This window comes from Saccopteryx bilineata, chromosome 1, assembly GCF_036850765.1.
Source record: "Saccopteryx bilineata isolate mSacBil1 chromosome 1, mSacBil1_pri_phased_curated, whole genome shotgun sequence".
NCBI classification, from domain to species: domain Eukaryota; kingdom Metazoa; phylum Chordata; class Mammalia; order Chiroptera; family Emballonuridae; genus Saccopteryx; species Saccopteryx bilineata.
The window spans coordinates 184,142,183-184,156,228 of record NC_089490.1 but is presented as its reverse complement, the minus strand read 5'-3'; the positions used below and the strand labels follow the sequence as shown (position 1 = coordinate 184,156,228).

At 36.2% G+C, this 14,046-nt stretch overlaps 1 protein-coding gene across 1 annotated transcript in view; it reads right to left on the bottom strand.

The window, feature by feature from the left end:
• Positions 1 to 14,046, bottom strand: part of IQCM (IQ motif containing M) — a 313,492-nt gene that overhangs the window by 177,684 nt on the left and 121,762 nt on the right. Inside the window, exon 7 of the mRNA XM_066252694.1 lies at positions 2,873 to 2,931. Coding sequence (XP_066108791.1) covers positions 2,873 to 2,931 — 59 coding nt within the window. The remainder of the gene's footprint in view (positions 1 to 2,872; positions 2,932 to 14,046) is intronic.

Here is a 14,046-nt window from a genome sequence, read left to right as displayed (position 1 = left end):
GACTTGGTGAGCATATTAAGGACACTACTTTTTTATGGATTCTTGTTGTATTGGCCAAGAGTTTGCTTAAAGGCTTTAATCACTGTAAAAAAAAAATAGAAGACTGGATAAAGAAGATGTGGCACATATACACCATGGTATACTATTCAGCCATAAGAAATGATGACATTGGATCACTTACAACAAAATGGTGGGATCTTGATAACATTATACAAAGTGAAATAAGTAAATCAGAAAAAAACAAGAACTGCAGGATTCCACACATTGGTGGGACATAAAAACGAGACTAAGAGACATGGACAAGAGTGTAATGGTTACGGGGGGGCGGGGGGAAGGAAGCAGGGAGAGGGGGAGGGGGAGGGGCACAAAGAAAACTAGATAGAAGGTGATGGAGGACAATCTGACTTTGGGTGATGGGTATGCAACATAATTGAATGACAAGATAACCTGGACATGTTTTCTTTGAATATATGTACCCTGATTTATTGATGTCACCCCATTAAAATTAATAAAAATTTATTTATTAAAATAAAAAATAGCTTATATTTATGCACTGGAATGCTATGTTATTATGAACATCTTTTTTAAGTTCTTGAACATTTATAATAGCTGCTTTTAAACCTTTGTCTGCTAATTCCAACAACTGGGATATCTTTTTTTGATATAAGTTAGATTTTCCTGTTTCTTAACATGTTTAACATTTTATTTATTGTATACTAAACACTGCATTGTACAGTCTCTGGATTCTGTTATTGTCCATGAAGAAATGTTGGGGTGTTTTTTTCTTTCTTCTTTTTTTTTTTAATTCTAGGTGGTAGTGAAATTGCTGATTTATCATCTTAAAATTGTGAAAGCTTGGTTTTATACTTTTGTTCGGGTGAATCAGTTTGTTTAGTACGAAGTGAATCCTTTAGTCCTGGGATATAGTCCACACTTTAGGTGTTGGCCTTCAAAGATTTCTATGGAAAGACTGATGTGTTTACTAAGTTTCTGTGACTAAAATTGGATATTTGTTTATTGGATATTCAAATAACAGCATTGCATTGTCGCATCACTGTATTTGGCCTAGATTCACTATGAGTTTAATTCCATAGTACTTGAATCTTAGCATTGAATGGATTCTGGAATTTTTTTTTCAAATATAAAGAAATTAATGTAGCATGGATACCATATATTATATAACACTCAAATAGGCTCTGGGGAAGTGTTCTCTTATCAAACACATTAACATTAATTAGCAAATATAATTAATATGAATGTATAGATAAAATATGAATATTCCCATGAAGTAGGAAAAGTCAAAACTATGAATAATCATAGTTACTTGTCACCAGAGGTCAGACTTGACACTAAGAGTTTGGGCACAACTTTGGGTCACATCAACTTTTAGTTTCTAGAGCTTTTTGAATTTTGGAATTGTGGATGAGGATGATGGACCCTATATAACTACCCATTTTGAATAATTGAGATGAGGAATAAAGAAGGCTGTCAAGTAAGAAAGGGTAACCTACATAATATATTTAAATAATCCCATGTTTACTGAGGAGTTAGGTCCCCAAACGGGTGGCTGTTGACAAACTTCAGTTTCTAAGGTTTACCTTTTTGTTATTTTTATCTATATGGCTTGGCACAATACTTTGCTTCTCATCTGAACTAAAATATTATTTGATGTATTAATGAATGAATGTATTACCAATGATTAAGGAAAACATAAGTGTGAAAACTATCCTTTTTAGAATCTTAGCTATAAACTTTCTATCTCACTTTCTAATCTATCTCACAGTAATTTTTCATAAAAGTTAGTTGACAAATTTGCTACATAAAGTAGCAGAGCAATCTCAAGAATTTCTCATAGAGTCATTGAAAGATGCTTTATCATAGTTACAAATGAAACATCATGCAATATTGTTCACATTACTGTTCCTAGCTACTACATACTAAACTTCAACCTATGTTTTTTTCCTTATATTTTATTTTGGTTTTTGTTGTTGTTGTTGAGAAAGAGAGGCAGAGAGAGAGACATAAAAACATGGAGCTGTTCCTATATGTGCCCTGACCAGGGAATTGAACTGGCAAACTCTGTGCTCCAGGACAATGCTCCAACCAACTGGACTATCAGGAAAGGTTTCAATTTTTTTATTGATTGATTGATTTTTAGAGAGACAGAGAGAGGAAGAGAGAGAGAGTGGAGCAGAAGGCAAGTATTCATCTGTTTTTCCACCTAGTTATGCATTCATTGGTTGCTTCCCATGTGTGCCCTGACTGGGGATCAAATTTGCACCTTGTCCTTTTGGGATGACACTCCTAACTGGCTGAGTTAACTGACAGGGCCAAGCCTGATCTATTCAATGGTCATTAATACAATAGGAGAGAGAAGGTCTTTTCTCCTTGCCTTGGACAAATTAAATGGGAACACTGAAAAAGATATATTAAAACCTATACTCCTTTAATCTTAGAGCCTTCGGGTAAAGCCAAAAGCAAACACATAATTTTTACTTTCCTAATATCATATAAAAGATATACCTGCGATTCCCAGCCAGGGCACACAGGAGAAGTACCCATCTGCTTCTCCACCCTTCCCCTTCTCCTTTCTCTCTATCTCTCTCTTCCCCTCCCACAGTCAAGACTCCATGGGAGCAAAGTTGGCCCCAGACACTGAGGATGGCTCCATGGCCTCCAACTCAGGTGCTAGAATGGCTCTGATTGTAGCAGAGCAATGCCCCAGATGGGCAGAGCATCGCCCCCTGGTGGGCATGCCAGGTGTATCCTGGTCAGACACATGTGGGTGTCTGTCTGTCTGCCTCCCCCTCTGCTTCTCACTTCAGATAAATAAATAAATAAATAAATAAATAAATAAATGGTAAAAATATACCTGGAACGTGACTTTGCTTCTGGCTTGAAAGATAGTTGCTCTTTTTTCATAAAGGTTTTCTAGAATAAGAGAAAAAAGAGTAAACATAACTAGGAAAACAATATCACAGTCCCTGTAATCTTAATTTTGTTGACGTTCTGTTATATTATTTAAGGGAGACGAACCATTTTACTATAATATATATTATAAGCCTAAACAATGATGCAAATTTGTAAGTATACTCAGAGGACTATGATCACTGAACTCCAGCATCTTTTCATTCCCAAGAATACAATTCCAACTGATCATTTCAGTGAGCAAATATCCATACAAATCTAATTCAGATGAGTATTCATTTACTTACTTATTTGTCTTCTAAAACAGATTTAAGGTAGCTCACAAAATATACAGAACACATGAAAAAGAAAATAAGAAAATCAAGTTAAGGGGAAAATATGTATCAAACAATAATGTCAAATATTTTTTGGTATGTCTTGATGTGTCACACAGATTTGGTTCTGAAATTCCTAGCTATCAAAATGTTGCAGACTGAATTGTGTTCCTCCAAAATTCACACGTTGAAACTCTAATCACTAATATGACTATGTTCAAAGATAAGGTGAGGCTCTATCCAATCAAACTGATGGCTTAGTAAGAGATGACAGGGGTACACCTGCACAGAGAAAAGGCCATGTGAGTACACAGAAAGAAGCAAATATCTGCATAAAGGAGTCAAGGAAAGAGGCCTTGGGAGAAATCAACTTTGCCAGCAACTTGATCTTGGACTTCCAGCCTTCAAAACTGTAAGAGAATTAATTTCTGTTGTGCATGCCACACAGTCTGTGTTATTTCATTGTGGCAGGCCTGGCAAACTAATACACAATGAAGGTAACAAAGAAGTTCTAACACTTACAGAGTCTATAACAGAAGCAAACATGAGCCCTTCAGAAAAAGCCTGGTATTATGTAATGGTCAGCTTCAAGAGTATTTCTTCAACAATCACATCAGAGTTTTTAATGTGGATTTTTTAATATAATCCTTCAATATCAGTCAATAATAGAAAAATGATTCAGGGAGATAGTCCTACAAAACCTCAAAATAACTGGGCCATCACATCTCCGGTCATTTGGTGTGATCCAAAGTTTAAACTACATAATACCCAGAGGCATTGATGAGTTGCATGTATGATTTGTAATCTGTCCTGACAATTATTTTGCACAAAACAGCTTTTGAAAAAATGGTCTTAAGTAAGAGGAATTTGCTGTAATCTTGATAAATCAGTAAAAAGTTAATGGATTTGGATTGTTGGTGCTGTTCTCACCCTCAGAAACTGTAAGAAGTCAATTACAGAACTTGTCTTGGCTATTGATACATGGTGTGCTCATATATAACAAGAAAAGTTCTTACTTTAGTTTTGCCTTGTAAGTTTCAAATATGCTTTTAACCACTATTTGACAATTGAAGCCAAGGAAGTCTCTTATGTAAAAACCTAGGATATATAAAGGATTAATGTAATGAAGAAATGCACAAGGAAATTGTGTTTGTGTTGTAAAAATACTCAGTACAATGGTCCTTCACCTATTGCAGAGGTTAGTTTCCAGATCCCCCAGCCCACCCCACGATAAGTGAAAATCCACAGAGACCTTATATTTATTTTATTATTTATATATATTTTAAGGCTTTTATAAACCCTCCCCACACTCTATAAACCTTTCCCACAGTTATTAACCTTTCCCACACTTATTTTGCTTATTTTAACACAAAAATAATTAAAATAAAAAAATATAAAAATACCTATATACCACAAAATCCTGCGATATAGCAAAAAATCCACAATACAAAATTAGATATATACAATTTTAAAATCCACAATACAGTGAGACCACGAAAAGCAAACTGCGAGGGACAATTGTATTGAGGCACACAATGATTGTTTAAATATTTTAAACAAATCATAACTCCTTGTCTTATACTGTTCCCTCAGATGCAAGCTCTTTGTTCATTGTATTTCATTCCATTCAGTTTTTAAGATCAAAGAGTAACTTTCTTCTATAGTTATATTAGAATGCAGCAATATCCTTAGGATTAGTTTACATCTTCTCTCAAGTATATGTTACTTTTAGAATTCTCAGATCATGTGTTTTTTAAACTATCATCCTAGAAAATGATATTATACTTTTTAAAATTTATATGCAACATGTAGGTGATAAAACCTGGAGTAGGGCCTGTATTTTAAATATTGCTCTCACGGTGTTTCACGTTACATATTCATGGCTACAAAAGCACTAACGGCTACAAAAATTAATTTTAACCTATATATCATATACATACTTTTGCACACAATAATGTGCTTGGCTTGGAACATACTGTCCTTATGTGATACTACTTACTATTCAAACTTACCACCTTAATTTTTTTATTTGTTTCCTTCTTGGCCAGACTGTGTTCACTTGCTGACCATGACAAAGGGTGTCAGATGTGAAGGCTTCTAAGTAAAACAGACTCAGACAAACATCCTTGAGGACAGTTCTTACCAAGATGTTCTCTGATCCTTTCCAGTTACTCTCTTGTAACATCATTGTTTCCATAATCCCATTGTGTTTCTTCCTACCACTGAGAAACTGTTTTTGTTTATTCTCTCTCCTTTTTGCATGTCAATAGCAGTCCTTTATTTAAGGTTCCTGGGGTTTTTTTCCCCATTGGTAGCTGTCTACATACATATTCAAATTTCAAGTCCATTTTGCCTTAATTTCTCAACCTCATTCTCTCTCAAAAATATTTCTTCTCAACTGCCACCTGTTTAAACTTCTTTAAGATCCTAATCTCTCCAAGACAATGCGTTTGATGTGACACATTCTAAATACCTGGCTGACTACCAGAGTCATTTTTTAAACCCCCGTGTCAAAATTTGCAAATTTTTAACAATGTGTGTGGTTTTATTCCAAACCAGTTTTCGAACTCTTTTCCTCCACATCTTTTCTGAAGTTTCACAGTTTAACTGGTACCAAGCTTACTTATAATTTTGACGATATTATTACACATCAATTTCTTAATTTTTGTTTTGGAAGCAAATGTCTCATCTATCAAATCTCCTCTTCTTTCCAAGTCTCATAGAATTTCTTTTTTCCTTTTGATAATTTTTCTAATTTCTTTCATTGTCTAATGATTCATTTTTTTTCAATTTTTTAAATTAAATTTAATGCAGTGGCATTGATAAATCAGGGTACATATGTTGAGAGAAAACATCTTCAGATTATTTTGACATTTGATTATGTTGCATACCCCTCACCCAAAGTCAAATTATCTTCTGTCACCTTCTATCTGGTTTTCTCTGTGCCCCTCCCCTCCCCCAACCCCTCTCTCCTTCCTCGCCCCGTCCCCCCTACCCCCACCCCACCACCCCTGTTGCCTTCACATTCTTGTTCATGTCTCTGAGTCTCATTTTTATGTTCCATCTGTGTATGGATTCATATAGTTCTTAGTTTTTTCTGATTTACTTATTTCACTCAGTATAATGTTATCAAGGTCCATCCATGTTATTGTAAATAATCCGATGTCATCATTTCTTATGGCTGAGTAGTATTCCATAGTATATATGTACCAAAGCTTTTTAATCTACTCGTCCTCTGATGGACACTTGGTCTGTTTCCAGATCTTCGCTATTGTGAATAATGCTGCCACAAACATGGAGGTGCATTTCTCCTTTTGGAGCCATTCTATGGTGTTCTAGGGGTATATTCCTAAAAGTGGGATAGCTGGGTCAAAAGGCAGTAAGAATTTCAATTTTTTGAGGAATCTCCATACTATTTTCCACAGTGGCTGCACCAGTCTGCATTCCCACCAGCAGTGCAGGAGGGTTCCCTTTTCTCCACATCCTCGCCAGCACTTATTCTGTGTTGTTTTGTTGATGAGCGCCATTCTGGCTGGTGTGAGGTGATATCTCATTGTGGTTTTAATTTGCATTTCTCTAATGATTAGTGATGTTGAGCATTTTTTCATATGCCTATTGGCCATCTGTATGTCCTCTTTGGAGAAGTGTCTATTTATTTCTTTTGCCCATTTTTTGATTGGATTGTTTGTCTTCCTGGTGTTGAGATTTACAAGTTCTTTATAAATTTTGGTTATTAACCCCTTATCAGACATATTGTCAAATATGTTCTCCCATTGTGTAGTTTGTCTTTTTATTCTGTTCTTATTGTCTTTAGCTGTGCAAAAGCTTTTTAGTTTGATATAGTCCCATTTGTTTATCCTGTCTTTTATTTCACTTACCTGTGGAGATAAATCAGCAAATATATTGCTCCAAGAGATGTCGGAGAGCGTACTGCCTATGTTTTCTTCTAAGATGCTTATGATTTCATGGCCTACATTTAAGTCTTTTATCCATTTTGAGTTTATTTTTGTGTGTGGTGTAAGCTGGTGATCTAGTTTCATTTTTTTGCAGGTAGCTGTCCAATTTTCCCAACACCATTTGTTAAAGAGGCTGTCTTTACTACATTGTATTTCCTCACCTCCTTTGTCAAATATCGCTTGTCCATAGAGCAATGGGTTTATTTCTGGGTTCTCTGTTCTTTTCCATTGATTTATATGCCTGTTCTTATGCCAGTACCAGGCTGTTTTGAGTACAATGGCCTTGTAGTATAACTTGATATCAGGAGGTGTGATACCTCCCACTTTATTCTTCTTTTTTAAGATTGCTGAGGCTATTTGTGTTCTTTATTGGTTCCATATAAATTTTTGGAATATGTGATCTATGTCTTTGAAGTATGTCATTGGTATTTTAATTGGTATTGCATTGAATTTATAGATTGCTTTGGGTAATATAGACATTTTAATGATGTTTATTCTTCCTAACCATGAGCACAGTATATGCTTCCACTTGTTTGTATCTTCCTTGATTTCTTTTATCAATGCTTTGTAATTTTCCAAGTACAAGTCTTTAGTCTCCTTGGTTAAGTTTACTCCTAGGTACTTTATTTTTTTGGTTGTAATAGTGAAGGGGATTGTTACCTTAATTTCTCTTTCTGACTGTTCATTGTTGCTGTACAAAAATGCCTCTGGTTTCTGAGTATTGATTTTTATATCCTGCCACTTTGCTGAATTCATTTATCAGGTCCAGTAGTTTTTTGACTGAGACTTTAGGGTTTTCTATATACAATATTATATCATCTGCAAATAATGATAGTTTTACTTCTTCTTTTCCAACTTGAATGCCTTTTATTTCTTCTTCTTGTCTGATTGCTGTGGCTAGGACTTCCAGGACTATGTTAAATAAGAGCGGTGAAAGGGGAAACCCCTGCCTTGTTCCTGATATTAAGGGTATTGCTTTTAATTTTTGCCCATTGAGTATGATGTTGGCTGTGGGTTTCTCATAGATGGCTTTTATCATGTTGAGGTATGTTCCCTGTATTCCCACTTTGCTGAGAGTTTTGATCATGAATGGGTGCTGGATTTTATCAAATGCTTTTTCTGCATCTATTGAAATTATCATGTGGTTTTTCTCCTTCTTTTTGTTTATGTGATGAATCACAGTGATTGATTTGCGAATATTGTACCAGCCTTGCTTCCCCAGAATAAATCCCACTTGATCATGGTGTATGATTTCTTCCATATATTGTTGGATCCGGTTTGCTAATATTTTGTTGAGGATTTTAGCATCTATATTCATCAGGGATATTGGCCTATAGTTTTCATTCCTTGTGTTGTCTTTGCCTGGTTTTGGAATCAGAATTATGCTCACCTCATAAAAGGAGCTTGGAAGTCTTCCTTCCTCCTGAATTTTTTGAAATAGTTTGAGAAGAATAGGAGTTAGTTTTTCTTTGAATATTTGGTAGAATTCAGTTGTGAAGCCATCAGGCCCCGGACTTTTCTTTGTTGGGAGCTTTTTGATAACTGTTTCAATCTCATTTGGTGTAATCGGTCTGTTTAGGTTTTCTGATTCTTCCAGATTGATTTTTGGAAAATTGTGTGTTTCAAGGAATTTGTCCATTTCATCTAGGTTGTCTAGTTTTTTGGCATACAGTTCTTCGTAGTATTTTCTTACAATATTTTGTATTTCTGTTGTGTCAGTTATTATTTCTCCACTCTCATTTCTAATTTTATTTATTTGAGTCCTCTCTCTCTTTTTCTTGGTGAGTCTCATTAAAGGTTCATCAATCTTGTTTACCTTTTGAAAGAACCAGCTCCTAGTTTCATTCATCCTCTGTATTGTTTCTTTAGCCTCTATGTCATTTATTTCTGCTCTGATCTTTATTATTTCCTTCCTTCTACTACATTTGGGCTTTACTTGCTGTTCTTTTTCTAGTTTTTTTAGATGCAGGGTTAAGTTGTTTATTTTAGCTTTTTCTAGCTTCTTAAAGTGTGCCTGTAGTGCTATGAACTTCCTTCTCAGTACTGCTTTTGCTGTGTCCATAAATTTTGAGTTATTGTATGCTCATTGTCATTCGTTTCTAGGAATTTTTTTATTTCTTCTTTGATCTCATTCTTAATCCATTCGTTATTTAATAACCTGGTATTTAGTTTCCATGTGTTTGAGAATTTTTTAGCTTTTCTGTTGTGGTTCATTTCTAGTTTCATGCCATTGTGATTGGAGAAAGTGCTTGATATGATTTCAATCTTCTTCAATTTGTTGAGAGCACTTTTGTGCCCTAACATGTGGTCTATCCTAGAGAATGTACCATGAGCACTTGAAAAGAATGTATATTCTGCTGCTTTAGGTTGAATGGTTCTAAAGATATCTATTATATCGAGTTGATCTAGTGTGTCCAATAAGTCTGCTGTTTCTTTGTTAATTTTCTTTCTTGAGGATCTATCTAGTGATGTTAGTGGGGTATTGAAATCCCCTACTATTATAGTATTGCTGTTGATCTCGCCCTTTAAATCCATCAAAGTCTGCTTTATATATTTAGGTGCTCCTATATTAGGTGCATAGATATTTATAATAGTTATATCTTCCTATTGGATTACTCCCTTTATCATTATGTAGTGGCTTTTTTTATCTCTTACTATATCCTTTGTTTTAAAGTCCAATTTGTCTGATATGAGTATTGCTACCCCAGCTTTTTTTTCATTTCCATTTGCATGAGATGTTTTTTTTTCCATCCTTTTATCTTCAATCCACATGTATCTTTTGTTCTAACGTGTGTCTCTTGTAGACAGCATATGTACGGGTCCTGTTTTCTTTTTTTTTTTCTTTTTTTTTTTGTGTGTGTGTATTTTTCTGAAACCAGACTGGGAGGCAGTCAGACAGACTCCCGCATGGGCCGACCGGGATTCACCTGGCACGCCCACCAGGGGGCGATGCTCTGCCCATCTGGGGTGTCGCTCTGTTGTGACCAGAGCCACTCTAGCACCTGAAGCAGAGGCCACAGAGCCATCCTCAGCGCCCAGGGCCAACTTTGCTTCAATGGAGCCTTGGCTGTGGAAGGGGAAGAGAGAGATAGAGAGGAAGGACAGGGGGAGGGGTGGAGAAGCAGATGGGCACCTCTCCTGTGTGCCCCAGCCAGGAATCAAACCTGGGACTCACGCACTCCAGGCCAATGCTCTACCACTGAGCCAACAAGACAGGGCCTGGGTCCTATTTTCTTATCCACGCAGCTACCCTATGTCTTTTGATTGGATCATTTAATCCATTTACATTTATGGTTATTATTGATATGTAGTTATTTATTGCCATTTTATTCTTTAAAGCTGTATTCCTCTTTTGCTATATTCTTTTCCCACTTTGATCTGTTTATAACAGGCTCCTTAATATTTCCTGCAGCATTGGTTTGGTTGTAATGAATTCCTTGAGTTGTTTTTTTGTCTGGGAAGCTTTTTATTTCTCCTTGGATTTTAAACGATAGCCTTGCTGGATAAAGTAGTCTTGGTTGTACGTTCTTGTTATGCATTACTTTGAATATTTCTTGCCATTCCCTTCTGGCCTCAAATATTTCTGTTGTGAAGTTGGATGTCATCTTTATGGGGGCTCCTTTGTAGGTGATAGCTTTTTTTTTCTCTTGCAACTTTTAATATTTTCTCTTCATCACTTAGCTTTGTTACTTTAATTATGATGTGCCTTGGTGTAGGTTTCTTTGTGTTTCTCTTTAATGGAGTCCTCTGAGCTTCTTGAACTTGTGAGAGTTTCTCCTGCATTAATTTAGGGAAGTTTTCAGCTATGATATAATTAAACAAAATCTCTATCCCTTGTTCTTTTTCTTCTTCTTCAGGAACCCCTACAATGTGGATGTTATTTCTCTTCATGTTGTCACAGAGCTCTCTAAGAGTTTCCTCAGACTTTTTGAGTCTCTTTTCTTTTTTCTTCTCTACTTTCTTGCCTTCATTCAAGTTGTCCTCCAACTCGCTGATTTAATCCTCAGCTCTATCCATCCTGTTTTTAATTGCTTCCATTGTTGTCTTTATTTCTGATATTGTATTTGTCATCTCCAACTGATTCTTTTTTAATATTTCAATATCCTTTTTTATACTTGTTATTTCTTTATTTAGATGTTCATAATGACCCTCCATTGTTGTTCTAAGATCCCTAAGCATCCTTACAATCATTATTTTGAACTCCACATTTGGAAGTTTGATTATTTCCATATCACTCAGTTCATCTCCTGAAGGTTTCTCTTGTGGTTTCATTTGGATTGCACTTTTTTGTCTTCTCATTATCTGTGTTTGGATGTTTTGTTTGTAGAGTTGGTTTAGCCTAGGCTTGGTGTTGTCTGCCTCCAGTTTTCACTTTGTTATTTTAAGGTCTTCTTGGGTTGGTATCAGCTATTATTTGTAATCCACTTTCAGATTTGGGCAGCTTTGAAGTCTTGATTGGTTTGTTTTCTTAACAGGTGATAGTCTTGTTTACTGATCTCAGCAGGGGGCTTCCTTGAAACTGTATCCAGGAATGCGATGGGTGTAACCTGACACTCTGAAGGCCTCTTCCACCCACTAATCTCTCTGGGGGCAGGGTGTTTTCTCAGGCAGGGTGTTTTCTCAGCTTCATTAGGGGGAAGTGTATCTCAGATCTCCATGGAGACCTGAGTTACTACCCCTCCTCCTCACTTCTTGTTTTCAGCTGTGTCTTGTTGCGCTGATTGGAGCTGGAGAGATGTCTGGAGATCTCTGATCTGGAAGCAATTCAGTACTGTTTTGTGGAAGGATCAGTTCCTCCCCTAGCTATGGCTGCCTCCATCATGGATGAGTCAGCTTTTTTAGGTCGTCTCCTGCATTCCTTAGCCCCTCATAGTCCGTCCCTCTCTCTCTCTCTTTTCCACTTGGAAGATAAGCTGGTCTTTTCAATACACCTCCCTCCCTGGTCACCAGGCAAGTGGCTGTGAGCAGTATTTTCTGCTCTTTTCCATGGAGTGAGTTCTCCTCTGGGCTCTCAGCCTCAACCCCCCCCCTCCATTCCTGTAAGCAGGGGAGATTCAGGTGCTCCATACCAGGTTTGTTGTGGCTTCTTCTTTGCTCCTTGGTTTTTGAGAGCTGTTCTTGTAGTCCAGAGTTGGTTTTTCACACTGATTTTTCCTAAATCGATTTGTATTCCAGTTTGGTGGTGCAAGCTGGGCATCTGTGCATCTGCCTACTCCACTGCCATCTTCCTAATGATACATTTCTTGCATTGATTAACTATAGACAAACTATGCAAGAAAACCTTTTACTTTCTCTTTAATGCTAGATATATTTGTTTGTTACTACTATTAGTGTATTCTGGAATATGTTTGTTATAAAAAGAGTAATCTATAATTGGCATATTATACCCCCAATACTTACCACCAAAATCTTTTAAAGGATATTTTCTAAATAGTAAAAATTTACTTAGTTTTTAACAGCTTTGTGACCCTACCAGAAGTATATATGAACGTACCATAAAAAGTAAAATGAAAGGTTTACTTAAAAATAGGTAACTGTGAAGGGAAAATCATTAACATATACATATAAAAACTACAAATTACACATTAAAGCATGTGAAATAAATGAAATACTTTTTCTGTCAGGTATAAACATTAACACGCATATTTCTCCAATGGAAGTTAGTCATGTTACTAGCACCTTCTGTGAAATGGCAATGAGCTGCATTTCTTACCCTGCCACAGCTTCTTCTATAAGAAATTGTTTAAACTTTGAACTGAAAAATGTCCATCATGTGCATACATGCAAAACCAGAAGGACCAAGCACACCATTCTGGGACTGTTCATAGTCAATATCTTTGCATTACTGAATTCCAGTGCTTCCAAGAGCACACACAAACCAGAAGAGGGTTTCCAGTACACAATACCACCTCCAATAAATTGTAGTGGGCCCAAGAAATCCATAATTTCCCCCAAATCTTCTCATGGAGCCAGATAAGCCTTTATTTTGAAAGTTGTCCTCTAGTGTGTGATTGCCATTACATTTTCTAAGACACGTAGAGGGATCCAAAAGCTAACGTTGGTCATCCTCTAATGGCCATGGCCTCAAAAAGCCATTCAAGTTTCCAATTAGGGGAGGCTGAAGAAAGTGACCCAACAAATCATAAATTGTTCATTTACCAGTCACTAGACAAAGTTTCCTTAACATCCAAGGGAAAACAAAACTATAAGAATTTACTCTTTTGTATGTAGGAATTTAAGCATAACATAGGAGACAATACAAAGACTGATGAAGAGAAGGGAGCTGGATAGAGAAGTTGACATCCCAATATAAGTCCCCTTGAGGGTTAAAACCTATTCATAAAAGATACAAGAAGGCTATTTCCAGTAATACATTCATAGTAGCAAGTCACATCATAATACCATAACAATGCTGAAAAACAAAAGTGAACGTATTTTAAATGCAAGGATGAGATGATGGGCAAGTAATAAAATTCCTTTCAGGGCAAAAACAACAATAAATCTTTAATTCACTATTGCATGAGTTTTGGAGTCCATCTTTGCCTTGGGGATTTCATGATAATTCCTAACATATAGAGCCTGGGTTTTAATGAAATACATGCCCTGAAGTTGGGAGACAAACACCAGAACCCAAAATATGAAGGAATATCAGAGTTGAAAACACCACCATAAAACCTAGATACTAGAAATACAATATCCTTAGATTATAAGACAGAGTGTTATATTTTCCTTGAAAGAGAAAGAAAGAAATGAGAAGAAAGAGAAAGAGATACCATGAAGCCATGTCTAGCATGGCTTTGGGTAGAGGGAAAGAAATCTCCCCAAAATTAGAGATGGTAATTTTTGGT